This window comes from Schistocerca nitens, chromosome 7 (assembly GCF_023898315.1).
Source record: "Schistocerca nitens isolate TAMUIC-IGC-003100 chromosome 7, iqSchNite1.1, whole genome shotgun sequence".
NCBI classification, from domain to species: Eukaryota; Metazoa; Arthropoda; class Insecta; order Orthoptera; family Acrididae; genus Schistocerca; species Schistocerca nitens.
Window position 1 is genome coordinate 155,607,926 of NC_064620.1, and position 17,647 is coordinate 155,625,572.

Sequence of the window (17,647 nt, forward strand, 5' to 3'; positions counted from 1 at the left end):
CAACAATTAAAGGGATCAGCCATGGGTACCAGGATGGCCCCTTGTACGCCAACCTATTCATGGGTCGCTTAGAGGAAGCCTTCTTGGTTACCCAGGCCTGCCAACCCAAAGTTTTGTACAGATTTATTGATGACATCTTCATGATCTGGACTCACAGTGAAGAAGAACTCCAGAATTTCCTCTCCAACCTCAACTCCTTTGGTTCCATCAGATTAACCTGGTCCTACTCCAAATCCCATGCCACTTTCCTTGATGGTGACCTCCACCTGTCCAATGGCCAGATTCACACGTCCGTCCACATCAAACCCACCAACAAGCAACAGTACCTCCATTATGACAGCTACCACCCATTCCACATCAAACGGTCCCTACCCTACAGCCTAGGTCTTCGTGGCAAATGAATCTGCTCCAGTCCGGAATCCCTGAACCATTACACCAACAACCTGAAAACAGCTTTCACATCCACAACTACCCTCCCGACCTGGTACAGAAGCAAATAACCAGAGCCACTTCCTCATCCCCTCAAACCCAGAACCTCCCACAGAAGAACCACAAAAGTGCCCCACTTGTGACAGGATACTTTCTGGGACTGGATCAGACTCTGAATGTGGCTCTCCAGCAGGGATAGGACTTCCTCAAATCCTGCCCTGAAATGGGGTCCATCCTTCAATAAATCCTCCCCACTCCACCAAGAGTGTCTTTCCGCCATCCACCTAACCTTCGTAACCTCTTAGTTCATCCCTATGACATCCCCAAACCACCTTCCCTACCCTCTGGCTCCTACCCTTGTAACTGCCCCCAGTGTAAAACCTGTCCCATGCACCCTCCCACCACCAACTACTCCAGTCCCGTAACCCAGAAGGTGTACACGATCAAAGGCAGAGCCACGTGTGAAAGCACCCACGTGATCTACCAACTGACCTGCCTACACTGTGACGCATTCTGTGTGGGAATGACCAGCAACAAACTGTCCATTTGCATGAATGGACACAGGCAGACAGTGTTTGTTGGTAATGAGGATCACCCTGTGGCTAAACATGCCTTGGTGCACGACCAGCACATCTTGGCACAGTGTTACACCGTCCGGGTTATCTGGATACTTCCCACCTCCACCAACTTGTCAGAACTCCGGAGATGGGAACTTGCCCTTCAGTATATCCTCTCTTCTCGTTATCCGCCAGGCCTCAACCTCCGCTAATTTCAATTTGCCGCCGCTCATACCTCACCTGTCTTTCAACAACATCTTTGCCTCTGTACTTCCAGCTCGACTGACATCTCTGCCCAAACTCTTTGCCTTTACAAATGTCTGCCTGTGTCTGTGTATGTGCAGATGGATATGTGAGTGTGTGTGAATGTATACCTGTCCTTTTTTTCCCCTAAGGTAAGTCTTTCCGCTCCCGGGATTGGAATACTCCTTACCCTCTCCCTTAAAACCTACATCCTTTCGTCTTTCCCTCCCCTTCCCTCTTTCCTGATGAAGCAACCGTTTGTTGTGAAAGCTTGAATTTCGTGTGTTTGTTTGTGTGTCTATCGACCTGCCAGCAATTTCGTTCAGTAAGTCACATCATCTTTGTTTTTAGGTATATTTTTCCCACGTGGAATGTTTCCCTCTATTATATTCATTTAACTATTATGTATCTTGGACAGTCTAGAGTATGGCAGATCAATTGTGTGGTTTTGTCTTGTATTATGGGTGTGGACAGATGACCTAAAGGTATATTGAGCTATGCTTTCTTTTACATGTAATAAGCAATAATAGATGTACGAACAAGGAACTGTCATGATGTTAAGTTTTTTGAAATGTTCCCTGCTTGTATCCCTAGGAGATAAACCCACTATACATTGAAGAGCTTTCTTTCTTTCTTTCTTTCTTTCTTTCTTTCTTTTTTTTTTTTTTTTTTTTCCATCTGAAAATTGATACTGAAATGGGAGAATTTCCCCAGAGCAGAATACCGTATGAAAGATGGGGGTGGATATAAGCAAAATATGAATGCAGCAGTAAGTTTTGGCTGACATTTTTCCTAAGCTTATAAAGAAGGAACATAGCACGTGCAAGTTTAGAACAGACATATGTGATATGTTTATCCCAGCTAAGTTTCTGGTCAATCATCATTCCTAACAGTTTAACAGACTTATTTTCTTTGTTTGATACCTTCAAATTAAAGAATATTTCCTCATTTTTTGCTTCATTTATGTATAGGGAGTTTGTACTAAACCAATGAACCGATTTTTCAAATATTATATTATTTTTTTCTCGTACAGATTCAAGAGTCTGTCCTGAATTGATAAAAGTTGTATTGTCCGCATAGAGGACTGTTTTACAGGGTAAATACGTATTCAAGGGATTGTGTACTAGGCAGGAAGGGCTGTACAAACTACTATTATAAGTGGTTCTTTGTGTTACAGAACTGAGCACTGTAACATTATTTTTTTCTTGTTTTAATAGTTCCAGTGTGCCTTAGCAGCTACAATTTTGACAGGGCATTTCCCTTGGTATAATCTTCCTGTGTGAGAAGTTTCAGGATAGGTTATGACATGTTGTTGTTGTTGTGGTCTTCAGTCCTGAGACTGGTTTGATGCAGCTCTCCATGCTACTCTATCCTGTGCAAGCTTCTTCATCTCCCAATACCTACTGCAACATACATCCTTCTGAATCTGCTTAGTGTATTGATCTCTTGGTCTCCCTCTACGATTTTTACCCTCCACGCTGCCCTCCAATGCTAAATTTGTGATCCCTTGATGCCTCAAAACATGTCCTACCAACCGATCCCTTCTTCTAGTCAAGTTGTGCCACAAACTTCTCTTCTCCCCAATCCTATTCAATACCTCCTCATTAGTTACGTGATCTACTCACCTTATCTTCAGCATTCTTCTGTAGCACCACATTTCGAAAGATTCTATTCTCTTCTTGTCCAAACTGGTTATCGTCCATGTTTCACTTCCATACATGCCTACACTCCATACAAATACTTTCAGAAACGACTTCCTGACACTTAAATCTATACCCGATGTTAACAAATTTCTTTTCTTCAGAAACGATTTCCTTGCCATTGCCAGTCTACATTTTATATCCTCTCTACTTCGGCCATCATCAGTTATTTTACTCCCTAAATAGCAAAACTCCTTTACTACTTTAAGTGTCTCATTTCCTAATCTAATCCCCTCAGCATCACCCGATTTAATTTGACTACATTCCATTATCCTCGTTTTGCTTTTGTTGATGTTCATCTTATATCCTCCTTTCAAGACACTGTCCATTCCGTTCAACTGCTCTTCCAAGTCCTTTGCTGTCTCTGACAGAATTACAATGTCATCGGCGAACCTCAAAGTTTTTACTTCTTCTCCATGAATTTTAATACCTACTCCGAATTTTTCTTTTGTTTCCTTTACTGCTTGCTCAATATACAGATCGAATAACATCGGGGAGAGGCTACAACCCTGTCTCACTCCTTTCCCAACCACTGCTTCCCTTTCATGCACCTCGACTCTTATAACTGCCATCTGGTTTCTGTACAAATTGTAAATAGCCTTTCGCTCCTTGTATTTTACCCCTGCCACCTTCAGAATTTGAAAGAGAGTATTCCAGTTAACGTTGTCAAAAGCTTTCTCTAAGTCTACAAATGCTAGAAATGTAGGTTTGCGTTTTCTTAATCTTTCTTCTAAGATAAGTCGTAAGGTTATTATTGCCTCACGTGTTCCAACATTTCTACGGAATCCAAACTGATGTTCCCCGAGTTCCGCTTCTACCAGTTTTTCCATTCGTCTGTAAAGAATTTTGCATTAGTATTTTGCAGCGTGGCTTCTTAAACTGATACTTCGGTAATTTTCACATCTGTCAACACCTGCTTTCTGTGGGATTGGAATTATTATATTCTTCTTGAAGTCTGTGGGTATTTCGCCTGTCTCATACATCTTGCTCACCAGACGGTAGAGTTTTGTCATGACTGGCTCTCCCAAGGCCATCAGTAGTTCTAATGGAATGTTGTCTACTCCCGGGGCCTTGTTTCAACTCAGGTCTTTCAGTGTTCTGTCAAACTCTTCACGCAGTATCTTATCTCCCATTTCATCTTCATCTACATCCTCTTCCATTTCCATAATATTGTCCTCAAGTACATTGCCCTTGTATAAACCCTCTATATACTCCTTCCATCTTTCTGCCTTCCCTTCTTTGCTTAGAACTGGGTTGCCATCTGAGCTCTTGATATTCATACAAGTGGTTCTCTTCTCTCCAAAGATCTGTTTAATTTTCCTGTAGGCAGTATCTATCTTACCCCTAGTGAGACAAGCCTCTACATCCTTACATTTGTCCTCTAGCCATCCCTGCTTAGCCATTTTGCACTTCCTGTCGATCTCATTTTTGAGACGTTTGTATTCCTTTTTGCCTGCTTCATTTACTGCATTTTTATATTTTCTCCTTTCATCAATTAAATTCAATATTTCTTCTGTTACCCAAGGATTTCTATTAGCCCTCGTCTTTTTACCTACTTGATCCTCTGCTGCCTTCACTACTTCATCCCTCAGAGCTACCCATTCTTCTTCTACTGTATTTCTTTCCCCCATTCCTTTCAATTGTTCCCTTATGCTCTCCCTGAAACTCTCTACAACCCTTGGTTCTTTCAGTTTATCCAGGTCCCATGTCCTTAAATTCCCACCTTTTTGCAGTTTCTTCAGTTTCAATCTGCAGTGCATAACCAATAGATTGTGGTCAGAATCCACATCTGCCCCTGGAAATGTCTTACAATTTAAAACCTGGTTCCTAAATCTCTGTCTTACCATTATATAATCTATCTGATACCGTTTAGTATCTCCAGGATTCTTCCAGGTATACAACCTTCTTTTATGATTCTTGAACCAAGTGTTAGCTATGATTAAGTTATGCTCTGTGCAAAATTCTACAAGGCGGCTTCCTCTTTCATTTCTTCCCCCCAATCCATATTCACCTACTATGTTTCCTTCTCTCCCTTTTCCTACTGACGAATTCCAGTCACCCATGACTATTAAATTTTCGTCTCCCTTCACTACCTGAATAATTTCTTTTATCTCGTCATACATTTCATCAATTTCTTCATCATCTGCAGAGCTAGCTGGCATATAAACTTGTACTACTGTAGTAGGCATGGAATTTGTGTCTATCTTGGCCACAATAATGCATTCACTATGCTGTTTGTAGTAGCTAACCCGCACTCCTATTTTTTTATTCATTATTAAACCTACTCCTGCATTACCCCTATTTGATTTTGTATTTATAACCCTGTATTCACCTGACCAAAAGTCTTGTTCCTCCTGCCACCGAACTTCACTAATTCCCACTATATCTAACTTAACCTATCCATTTCCCTTTTTAGATTTTCTAATCTACCTGCCCGATTAAGGGATCTGACCTTCCACACTCCGATCCGTAGAACGCCAATTTTCTTTCTCCTGATAACGACATCCTCTTGAGTAGTCCCCGCCCGGAGATCCGAATGGGGGACTATTTTACCTCCGGAATATTTTACCCAAGAGGACGCCATCATCGTTTAATCATACAGTAAAGCTGCATGACATGTTAGATTGGACAATTCCCTTGTTAGTGTGTGCTCCCCATGGTCCCTACCCCCACCCCCACCCTCAACCTTGTTTAGAACACAGACAACAAATTAGGACTAACCTATTTCAAAGAAGTAAATTTTGTCACCACCGTGAGCTTTCAGTGTCAGTTGTTCCCAGTTGTTTAGGATTATCTGGGTGATATCACCATTCATACAAGGGTCACTTAAACCATGGATTGAATGGGATATGCTTTTTACATCTCCCATTGGACAGGAACACACAGTGTTTTTATAGTGAAGCTGATACCCACTAAGAGACTCGTATGTTTTATTAAACAGCTTTCCCTTGTTTGTGTTTTAATTTGTAGTGTTCCAATGAACAGTTTCCAGGATGTTCATTGATGTTACCCTTGTCACCCTACCATAATAGCTGCTCATGATATTCTCTTTGACCTTAGTCATACTGCTTGCTTAATTCTCTCTCTCTCTCTCTCTCTCTCTCTCTCTCTCTCTCTCGCCCTGAAGCCAGGTGGATATCTCACGGAATGAACTGGCCAACCATTTGCATAGAGAAGCATTTACTTGCCCGTCATTTGTGTTGATTACCTAAGGTGAGAATTTGTTGGTGCAAATAAGACCTCTTCTCACTTGGAATTGGAATGCCTGGTGAGCTACTGCCATCCCTATTAAACTCTGTACTGTAAGGAGACAACTGCCGCCTGGCGCTGCTCCCTTCATTTCTCTGCGAAGGGAACCATCATCCTATATCGTCTCTGCATCAGACTAACCTATAGTTTTATCATATGTAATGAGCCACCCCCATATCGTAGTTGCAGAGCCTTACAGACAGTAGCTCATTTCCAGGTGGGGTGCCACTTCCTTCTGGATATCTTAGATTTGGTCTTCTGGATTCTTTGTCTCTCATATTGGCAGATGACGCAGGACAGTTTATCCACTTCTTCATTTTTTTCCATGAAAATAGTTTTTATTCTCAGGTATAAAGTTGTAAACTTTTTTCAGTCTGGATGGAGGGAGGTCGGAGTTGGTGTATCTCTCACCACATGCCGGATATGAGTGACTCTCAACCCTACTTTCTATGCCAGCTGCCTTAATCATCTCTTACTCTGTTTACTTTCTTTTAGATTTGGTTAGCTCTTTTTTTCTGCCAAAGCCTATTTTCCATTTTAGGGGCAGCTTTCCTGTGATGAGTGGGTGCTGTTCTCATCTTTAACACTTTGACTATAGTGGATTGGTGGTTTGACAATTATAGGAGGGTAGGCTCATATTGCATGCAGGACCCTGGGGACACTTCTTTGCCTTACCCAGGTGGTTATTTTTCTCAGTGTGTTTCATTAATGTTAGTCCATTTAACAAAGGAGAATTAGTGGAAAAATTTGTGTAGGAAAATATTTTTGTACAGTAATAGAGGGGACTGTGATGAATAACTCTCTAAATATCCTGCCCAGAGGGGTGTGAGCATGGGGGTGAGAGGCATGTGAAGATAACTTCATGTTTTTCTTGACTATCTTGAAAACTGTGGCTTATAGTGAAAATATTTCCTAGTGCAAAAGTAAGCTACGTTAAATTTATTACAAAAAATGTCAGATTCATTTTTTCCTATGCCATATGGTTTCTGCATTGTAGGGGATGGGCAAATCACACATTATTAAAAATAATACTTAGTAATGTGGGTCAGAACTACTATTTAATGTTTGTACCACACCAAAGTGCAGTAGAGCAGCGTTAAGGATTAATTGGTTTTAATAGCGTGGAAAGACTGGGTGGGGGTTGAAGGAAGGTATCTCGCATGGGATTGTGGGTGTGCGTTTCTATCCTCCATGGGCCTGCAAAATGAAGAGTGAGCAGGCAATTCCCCATTCTGTACTGCACTGCATCACAAAAATCAACTTCAGGATGCTTCACAAAGTTATACGACCCTTCTGCAGCTCACTGTATGAATCACTGGCGATGCAGTGTGCAAACATGCTTGGAGGTGTCTATTTTCCACAGAGTGCTTTAACACTTCATAGTATACAGATACAAATTACTAATGATAAGAACACAAGAAACACACGTGGACAGAATTTACGTAAATCTTCGCATGCTGTTCTACAATGCTAGAGGAAAATTGATTTTAGTCATCCTATAGGACAGCTGTGACACTCCTTTGGGGAAGGTAATTCCCCCTCCACCCCACCACCACCACAAGTGCTGCCCACTTTGCAGCCTGCAGATGGACTATACCTGCCCAGCATTTACTATCCACTTCCCTCATGTGAGTAGACAAAACAATTCCACTGAGCTCATGTTTGTATAGTTATTTTCTTTGTATTAAGTAACTGTTCATGTGAAGTTGAAGCTCAGCAACTGGAGCTGTCAACTGTATACCACACTGAGTATCCTGCCCCAAGAGTAACATGCTGTTAATTTTTATTTGACAATGTTGCTTTCATTGTCTCCACTGTCAGTGGCTGGAGTACTTTTTACAGCTTGAGGTATCAAATGCATCACCACAGTATTGGCTCTCCCACTATCCGAAGAGACACGGAGGCTTAAATTGGCTTTCTCCATAGCAGATGTAGGCCACTTAGATGTTATGGAACATTAGATATTTTAACATCAGTCAAGGAATGCATTACAGCAGATTACTGTTCCAGACGTGAACATATTCACAACCTACCTTGGAAGATGTACTGTGGATATGTAGTAAGCGGCTCCACTCAGTGCAGTCCACTCTATAATGACCAGCAGTTCTGGAATGGCAGAGATTTAGACAGTCTACCAGTAAAAGAACTAATGGCAAGAGAAATGGAGTTCATTAATACACTACCAAGTGACTACAACATGGTTATATGGTTTTACAATTCTCTTTCAACAACAGACAGCAGCCATGTGCCACATTTACCAATCCAGTGCCTTTTCCGCTAATACTACATAGGTCACTGACAATGTAACACTTATTAATTAAGCACAAATCAACCATTGTTTATATGAAAACATTTTACACAAAAGCTCATTTAACAACTGCTTATAAGTACTCATTTGATAAACTGAAAATACCATTGTGTAAACAAGAGCTCAGTGAAGAAACTGATACAGAGAGAACTGCACAGGAAATACTGTGGAGGTACTCTGTTTCTGGATTGCCAAGCGAGCAGCACTTGTGATGTAGGGATATTGCCTGTCCTGGAAGATTGCTACAGCTGTAGTATTGTTAGCAGTTCATAACTGTGCTCCATGTAGTGTTAACACTGTTTGTGAAAAATAACCCATACCCAGGCATGTTTGCCCAATGTGTCACCAGTGATTAGTAACGTGAGCTGCAGAAGGGTCGGTATATCTTTGAGAAGGACCCTGTAGTTGCTTTTTGTGACACAGTGTGGTAGAGAGAATGGGGAACTGTTGGCTCGCTCTTCATTTTGCAGACCTGTGAAAGACGGAAGTGCATGCCCACAGTCCGGCAACCTGCCTTCCCTCATACTTCTGATCTCCACTGCCCACCTTTCTACCCTATTACACTTCCAGATTCTAATTTTTCCCTTAACATGGTTCTACTGCGTTTAGATGTGGTGGTAACATTTAATATTTGTCCTTACCTCATCTTATTTAACAATACAGTAAAACTTTGTTTATAGGTTTTTCAACTGACTACGGAAAAAAAGTGTAAGTGTGAAAAAGTATATATGAAATATAGCACCATACTATCAAATTAATTGGTAAACACAAATGAAAAATCCAGTAAATAAAAATTTACACTCTACAAAACATTATATAGGCATACTGGGTACCATACTTAACAAAGATATGAAGAAAAATATAAACATCTACATAGAAGGAAATGTCATTTCGTTAAAAAGGCCATACTTTTTGCTTGTATTTTTCTTTGATGCGGCAATAGCATCAAAATGGGATAACTGTCATTATTTCGTCAGAAACGTTGTGGTGCATCACAAATTGTTTAATTACATCTTATGCATTTACTGCATCGTTAAACGTCACGGAAGAATGCTGAGGCACTTCTGTATCTTCCTCATTGTCAGTTTCTTCCTCGCCTAGGTCCTGCGATGCAGATTGAACTTCTCAGTAATAGTTTTTGTATTTGGGATGTCATAAGCTACACAGTGCTTCATCTGCCTTGAATATTTCTATGAGTTTCATTATCTATGCGGTGCACCGTGTAAATTTGGGAGTCATATTGATAAACAATGTGTGTCAGACAGCTGCAGCGATGCTAGTGCTCCAAGCGGTTGATTTCTCCATGCAGTTAAACATAGACGAACACTTCCTCTGATCAAATCTAAGGCAAGGTGCTAGATTTGATCAAAGAAAATTTGACCAGCTCCTAACTTTAACAGAGGTCCTTATCACACTATCATATTTTATTATAGTCTAATATTGGTCTTACCAATCCACTTCCGGCAAACCACTCTGAAACATTGCATCATAACTTGTGCACACTGTGGATATTTCGCCGGGCAAGAGGGGGAGGGGGGGGGGGCATATAAGTGGAAAACATATAAATGAAGTTTTACTGTATACACTAAACAGTCTTAACATCCTGCCCGAGAAGGACCCTGTGGTTCCTTTTTGTGACGCAGTGCAGTAGAGAGAATGGGGAACTGTCAGCTCACTCTTCATTTTGCAGACCTGAGAAGGAGGGAAGTGCTTGCTCACAGTCTGGCAGTCTACCTTCCCTCATACTTCTGATCTCCACCCCCACCTTTCCAACCTATTACATTTCCAGATTCCTTAATATGTTTCTACTGCATTTAGATGTGGTAGAAACATTTAATATTTGTTCCTTACTCATCTTATTTAACAATATACTGTTTTCCACATATTCCTTTCTTCGCCTGCTGATTCTGGAGAGAAATTGTGCAGTGCTCATCTTGTTAGACCTCTTAATTTTCACCTCTTTTCTTGTGGTTTTCCCACTTTCATACATTATTATGTTCCGGACATACATTCTCAGAAATTTCGTCCTCAAAAAAAGCACATATTTGATACTAGTAGATTTCGTTTAGCAAGACATGATCTCTTTTTCAGTTTCTTTTACAATTTTTTAAATAGCAATTTATGTTTTTTTTTTATTTCTTCTGTGGTGTCACCGCTAGACACCACACTTGCTAGGTGGTAACTTAAATCGGCCGCGGTCCTGTAGTACATGTCGGACCCGCGTGTCGCCACTGTGTATTCGCAAACGTAGCGCCACCACAGGGCAGGTCACAAGACACGGACTTGACCTCGCCCCAGTTGTACGGACGACATAGCTTGCGACTAGACCTACCAAGTATTCCTCTCATTTGCCGAGAGACAGATTAAATAGCCTTCAGCTAGTCCATCGCTACTACCTAGCAAGGCGCCATGTGTATCATTGCTAATTGCTTACTACTATGCAAGAGATGTATTTCAACAAGAACAAGACTACATTAAAGTTAAGTATATTAAAATCTCTCTTCTTTTCTTTATAGTTTTCATCCAGTCTCCTGTTTCAGAATTTACGCCCGTCTGCGTTAGTTTCGCGTGCACCTATCCACTCATTGTGTCGAGACCTTAGGGAATCGACACAACAATATTTTGGCGACGAGGATGGGATGCCGCGCCCACGTTGCAGTCTTTGTGTTCTATTTGCTCTAATTTGCTTGTGTCATGGCTTCGCCGCAGTCTCCAGATGTACTGTCCGAATTTTTTCGCTTGCAGAATCAGCAGACGCAGGCGTTATTGGAAGCCCTTGGACAGCTCGTCCAGGGTCAACGTGCGCTGCAAACCGATGCGGCGGCAGCCGCTTCATCGCTACCGCAGCCACACAACGCTGTCGCACCGCCATTTAGGCCCTTTGAGGCCACAACCGAAAGCTGGACTGAGTGGGCCGATCAGTTCCGGTTCCACCTCACAGCTTATGGAATTCAAGGTAAAGAGCGGCAGCCGTTTTTGCTTTCTTGTGTCGGTGTGTCTACCTACCGTGTGATAGTGAAATTGTTTCCCCGACGAGACGTAGCAACTCTGTCCTACGAAGAAATTTTGTCTGCTTTAGATGCCTATTTCAAAGAAACAGTAAATGTAGTTGCAAAACGGTATACGTTTTTTCGTACAAAACGTACGGCCGGTCAGACTAATAGGGAGTGGGTAGCAACTTTGCAAGGCCTTACTAGAGACTGCGCGTTTGCCTGTGAATGTGGCCTCCCATATTCAGATACTATGGTGCGTGATGCAATTGCACAGAACGTTTCTGATGTTCGCATAAGGGAACAGATTTTGAAACTAGTTAATCCCTCCCTGCAACAAGTGATAGACATTTTGGACAGGCAAGACACACTTGACTTTGCTCAGGAATCATTTGAAACTTCGCCAGCAGTGTGTCACATTAATCGGCCCGCCCGGCCCGCTGCACGGGACGCTAAGCGGCCCTCGCGCCCGACTTCACAGCTGCCGACTAGCTTGCAACCACGTGCGCCGCGTAAGCAAGCAAATGCAGTGAAATCTTGCCCGCGGTGTGCAACTAGACATTCGCGTGAAAATTGCCCGTCACGCCAAGCTATTTGCTTTTACTGTCACAAGAAAGGACATGTACAAAGTGTTTGCCAGAAAAAGTTAAGATCAGACAATCACACAAATTCCAGGCCTTTTGCTTCGCGCCGGAATCGAACCCAGGACAATCAGGCTCGTGGACCTTCGCCCATGGACATTCATGTGGTTCATTCCCACCCGTCCAGTGACACTTTAGCTAACAGTGACTGTGTTCGTCCCACCCAAAGTGTGCGTCGACGTCGCCGGAAATCCCGTAAAGTCGCAAGTGCTTCTGTACCTGTCTCCGTTCAAATTGCACGAGACAGTCGCTCTTGTCGTCAACAAGACAATAAACTTTTTGTGGACTTAGACTTTGAAGGCAAAGTGATCCCATTCCAGCTCGATACCGGAGCTGCTGTTTCATTGCTCAATCACGACACGTACAAACAACTGGGCGCCCCGCCATTGCGTGCCGCAAATGTTACGTTAACTAGTTACTCAGGACAGCATATACCTGTGTTAGGACAGTGCAGCCTTCTTGCAACATACCAGGGACAGACAAAACTTGTGTCATTTTATGTTCTTCGTTCCTCTAGTGCCGTGAACTTGTTTGGTTTAGATTTGTTTCACTTGTTTCATTTGTCTATAGTGAATCAGGTCCTATCAGTGAATCAGACTGTGCCTTCCGCCAGCGTTTCTAGTCTTTGTGAAGAATTTGCAGACATTTTTGCACCGGGCCTTGGTTGCGCTAAGAACTATGAAGCGCATTTGGAACTGAAAGACAACGCGCAACCGAAATTTTTCAGAGCGCGCAATGTTCCCCACGCATTGCGTGATGAGGTCGCAAGAACATTGCACGATTTAGAATCTCAAGGTGTAATTGAACGTGTGCAGGCTTCTCTCTGGGCCTCCCCCTTAGTCATTTTGCCAAAACCTTCCGGAAAATTGAGACTTTGTGTGGACTTCAAGGCCACTGTGAATCCGCAACTTGTGACTGCTACTTTTCCTTTGCCCCGCCCGGAAGATCTTTTTGACAAACTGTGCCCGGGAAAATATTTTTCAAAATTGGACCTAGCAGATGCGTACTTGCAAATACCTGTGGACGAAGAATCCCAGCGCGTCTTAGTGGTAAACACGCATCTTGGCTTGTATCGCTTCAAAAGACTGCCCTTCGGGTGTGCATCCGCCCCGGCTTTATTTCAGCAATATTTACAAACTATTTGTGCGTCGGTCCCTACAGCTGCGAACTATCTGGACGATATTGTAATCTCAGGAAAGACAGAAGCAGAACATTTGCAAAATCTCCGAACATTATTTCAGGTATTGCGTCAGAATGGTCTTCGCTTGAGGAAGGACAAATGTGTGTTTTTTGCTCGTGACTTACCGTACCTGGGGCATGTCATAAATGCCCAAGGTATACATCCGAGTCCAGAGCACCTTCGTGCCATTCAGGACTTGCCGTCACCGCAGAACTTACAACAGCTACAGAGTGTGCTGGGTAAGGTAAATTATCACCGATTGGTGCGCAATGCTTCTTCTATTTCAGCTCCGCTTCATCGCTTACGCCGTAAAGGTGTTCCGTTCGTCTGGACGACGGAATGCGAACGCGCCTTTCGCCAGTTGAAATCGGCGTTACTTTCCAATACTTGCCTTACGCCATTCGATCCCCGAAAACCCCTTTTGTTGATGGTAGATGCATCGGATTTCGGGATCGGTGCTGTGCTTGCGCACAAAGATGGCTCGCATGATCGCCCTATTGCCTTTGCGTCCAAATTGCTCTCATCTGCGCAAAGAAATTATTCACAAATAGAGAAGGAAGCTTTGGCTCTTGTGTTTGGTGTCACAAAGTTTCACGATTTCTTGTATGGTCGTCACTTTACCATCATCACGGACCACAAGCCTTTGACATCGCTTTTTCATCCGAACAAGCCTGTACCTCCACGTACAGAGCAGAAATTCATTCGCTGGTCACTTTTTCTCTCGCAGTACCGCTACGATATCTTGTATCGGTCCACTGCTAAGCACGGCAACGCTGATGCGTTGTCCCGTTTGCCTGTTGCTGAGGATAAAGCATTCGATTCTTCCGAACTTGCTTGCATGTTCATTGATTCGGAAGCCGATGACGTGGTCGCATCGTTTCCGATTGATTTTCGTCGTGTAGCTACAGCCACAGCTGCTGACCCTGTCCTTGCTCCCGTTTTGCGTTTTGTTGCTACGCAATGGCCCTTGTCAAAGTCACGGATCGAGGATCCTTTGGTTCGCCGTTTTTTTGCTCACAAGGAGAGACTTTTTGTACGACGTGGTGTTTTGTTGTTGCGTTCCGATAATGATCAATCCCGAGTCGTAGTCCCACGTTCGTTACAGTCCTCTGTCTTACGGCTTCTTCACCAAGGACATTGGGGTATAGTGCGAACGAAACAACTTGCTCGACAGCACTGTACTTGGTTCGGAATCGATGCTGCGATTACGAATATGTGCTCCTCTTGCGTGGCGTGTGCAGACCAACAATCCGCACCGCCGCGGAAATTCTTTGCATGGCCGAAAGCCACTTCCCCTTGGCAACGCTTGCACATAGATTTTGCTGGTCCATTCTGGAATGCTCGATGGTTGGTTGTGGTCGATGCTTTCAGTAATTTTCCTTTTGTTGTCCGGCTGTCTTCCACGACGTCTTCTGCCACAATCCAAGCCTTGTCTGCTATCTTTTGCTTTGAAGGTCTTCCGCAGACTATTGTTTCCGACAATGGCCCACAATTCATGTCCGCAGAATTTCAGTCGTTCTGCAAGGCCAATGGTATTCAACATCTGACATCCGCGCCGTTTTCGCCTCAGTCAAACGGTGCCGCGGAACGATTGGTCCGGACTTTCAAGTCGCAGATGTTGAAGTTGAAAGAGTCGCATTCTCGGGAGGACGCTTTGTTGCTCTTTTTGTCCTCATATCGCTCTCAGCCCCGCGATGGTCGCTCGCCGGCTGAGTTGCTCCATGGTCGTCCTCATCGAACTCTGATGTCTTTGCTGCATCCGCCACATCAGGTTCCTGTGCAGCGGCAGACTCCTGCTTTTGCTCCTGGCGACGTTGTCTATTATCGCAACTATCGCGGTTCACAGCGTTGGCTCGCAGGGCGCATTCTTCGCTGCCTCGGCCGCGCGATGTATTTGGTTTTGGGGGCCTCTGGTGAGGTGCGTCGGCATCTCAATCAGCTGCGCCTCTGTCGTCGCCTGGGTTCTGCCGCTCCCCGTCTGCTTTCAGCGACGGAGCCGTCGGGTCAGCGCCCTGGGGACCCATCTACTGGCTCGCCTCATCCCCAGGTGTTACCGACGATGCCTTCCATTTTGCCTCATGGCGTCGCGCCGCCGCAGCCGCCGCCGGCGCCGCCAGCAGCGGACGCTTCGCTGCAGCCGCCTCGCGCCTCCCTGGGTCACGCGCCGCCGCTTGCTTCCCGTGACCAGCCGTCCTCCGCCATGGACCTCTTGCCCGCTCCGGACCAGATGTCGTCTTCGCCCGTCGGGTGCTCCGACCACATGGAGGTCGACCCTTCTGTCTCATTACGTGCGCATACACCTCATGTTGACGTGCACCCTGGACTAGGTTTGCAGGCGTTTCCTAGCTCCCCTCGGACCGAATGGCCGGGTGCGGGTGGCACAGCCTCGCCTGTTGTTAGGCTCCCCACCTCCTCGCATACGTCAACATGGGGTCCTCCGCACGGCGGGCGGACGCCTTATCTCACGACCGTTCGCCGATTTGCGGGGGAGGAATGTGGTGTCACCGCTAGACACCACACTTGCTAGGTGGTAACTTAAATCGGCCGCGGTCCTGTAGTACATGTCGGACCCGCGTGTCGCCACTGTGTATTCGCAAACGTAGCGCCACCACAGGGCAGGTCACAAGACACGGACTTGACCTCGCCCCAGTTGTACGGACGACATAGCTTGCGACTAGACCTACCAAGTATTCCTCTCATTTGCCGAGAGACAGATTAAATAGCCTTCAGCTAGTCCATCGCTACTACCTAGCAAGGCGCCATGTGTATCATTGCTAATTGCTTACTACTATGCAAGAGATGTATTTCAACAAGAACAAGACTACATTAAAGTTAAGTATATTAAAATCTCTCTTCTTTTCTTTATAGTTTTCATCCAGTCTCCTGTTTCAGAATTTACGCCCGTCTGCGTTAGTTTCGCGTGCACCTATCCACTCATTGTGTCGAGACCTTAGGGAATCGACACAACATCTTCTAACAATGTTAAAATACAAGCACTGCACAGTTAAGAGAAGCTAGCGTTGATGTGGAGAATACAGATGATAAATCTGTTGAAACATCAGGAATAACTTTCTTGGTATGAGAGGGAGTCGTAGATGATAAAAACCATAGTAGAAGACAGAGACTGGAATCTGTCCAAAAAGTAATTGAGGACATTGGGTGTAATTGCTAATCTGCGGTGAAGAGTTTGGCGAAAAGGAGGAAGTAATTATAGACTGTTCTAAACCAGTCACCACTTGATCCCAGAAAGGATCAGGGTAATCAATATTGTGTCGTATTGATTGACAGTTGTTTTCATTTTACTCTTAATGTTAATTGCATGTATAAATTACATTTTGTACAGTTTTATTCTTCTTAAATATTCAGCTTTTTCTCTTTTCAGATCTTGTCATTTGTCTTCCCATCACACTTCTTACACGAAGATGTTATCACACACCTAGTTTCATTCCTCGACATGGAGGATGAGACAGTGGCACCGCTAGTACTTTCTGTTCTTACATTCCTTGGACGATACAAGCCTATAGGTAAGTCACATTTGAGTTAAGACATCATATATGTGTGATTTGACACAGAGCAGTATGTATGATTCAGAATTCATTCTTGCAAGTACTGCACCATGCTTTTGAGTACATGGTAGTTACGTTATATTATGTTATGTGGTTTATTCATCTCATTACATACAATTTTCAAATCATTTGATTTGATGTACAGGAGACATGTCAAGGTTTACAAAAGAAACTTTTTTCACTTTTTTAAGAGAAATACAAAAGTTCACATTATATTTTACATTTCTAAGTTACAGCTACACATGTACACAAAATAATACATGTAATACAGTCCCTGTGTTCAGATTGTGAAGCTTTCCTCAATGAATTCATTGACAGAATAACAACACTTTTCCAGCAGAAGAGTAAAGAGCAATCTTTTCAGTGAACCAATCTCCATTTTAAATATATTACTGCCTTTTATTTTATTGAAAATTTTTAACCCCATATACTCTGGCATTTGGGCATAAAGTTTTAAACGATGTGTTGGAAGTTTGAAGTTATCTCTGTGGCGAGTGCTGTAGTTGTGGTCAAAACGGAAAGTGTCTAGTGGATGTTGATTTCTATGTAGGAACACCACCATCTCATATATGTAAAGTGAGGGAATAGATAGTATTTTTAAATTTTTTAACAGTGGTCGACAGGTTTCCCGCTTTTTTTGGCAACACACATGTTTCTAATTACTTTCTTTTGTAATACTAGGAGCCTAGTGACATTTGCTGAATTTCCCCAGATTATGCCGTAATGAATAAATGACTCAAAGTAGCTACTCAATAGCAAATGCCTTTGTGTTACAGTAGTAATA

The 17,647-nt window shown here is 43.5% G+C and overlaps 1 protein-coding gene across 2 annotated transcripts in view; it reads left to right on the forward strand.

Moving 5' to 3' along the window:
• The window catches only part of LOC126194825 (sister chromatid cohesion protein PDS5 homolog B-B), a 204,540-nt gene that overhangs the window by 89,823 nt on the left and 97,070 nt on the right, over positions 1–17,647 (forward strand). For both annotated transcript variants that reach the window (XM_049933153.1, XM_049933154.1), the window contains exon 13: positions 16,680–16,821. In XM_049933153.1, coding sequence (XP_049789110.1) covers positions 16,680–16,821 — 142 coding nt within the window. The remainder of the gene's footprint in view (positions 1–16,679; positions 16,822–17,647) is intronic.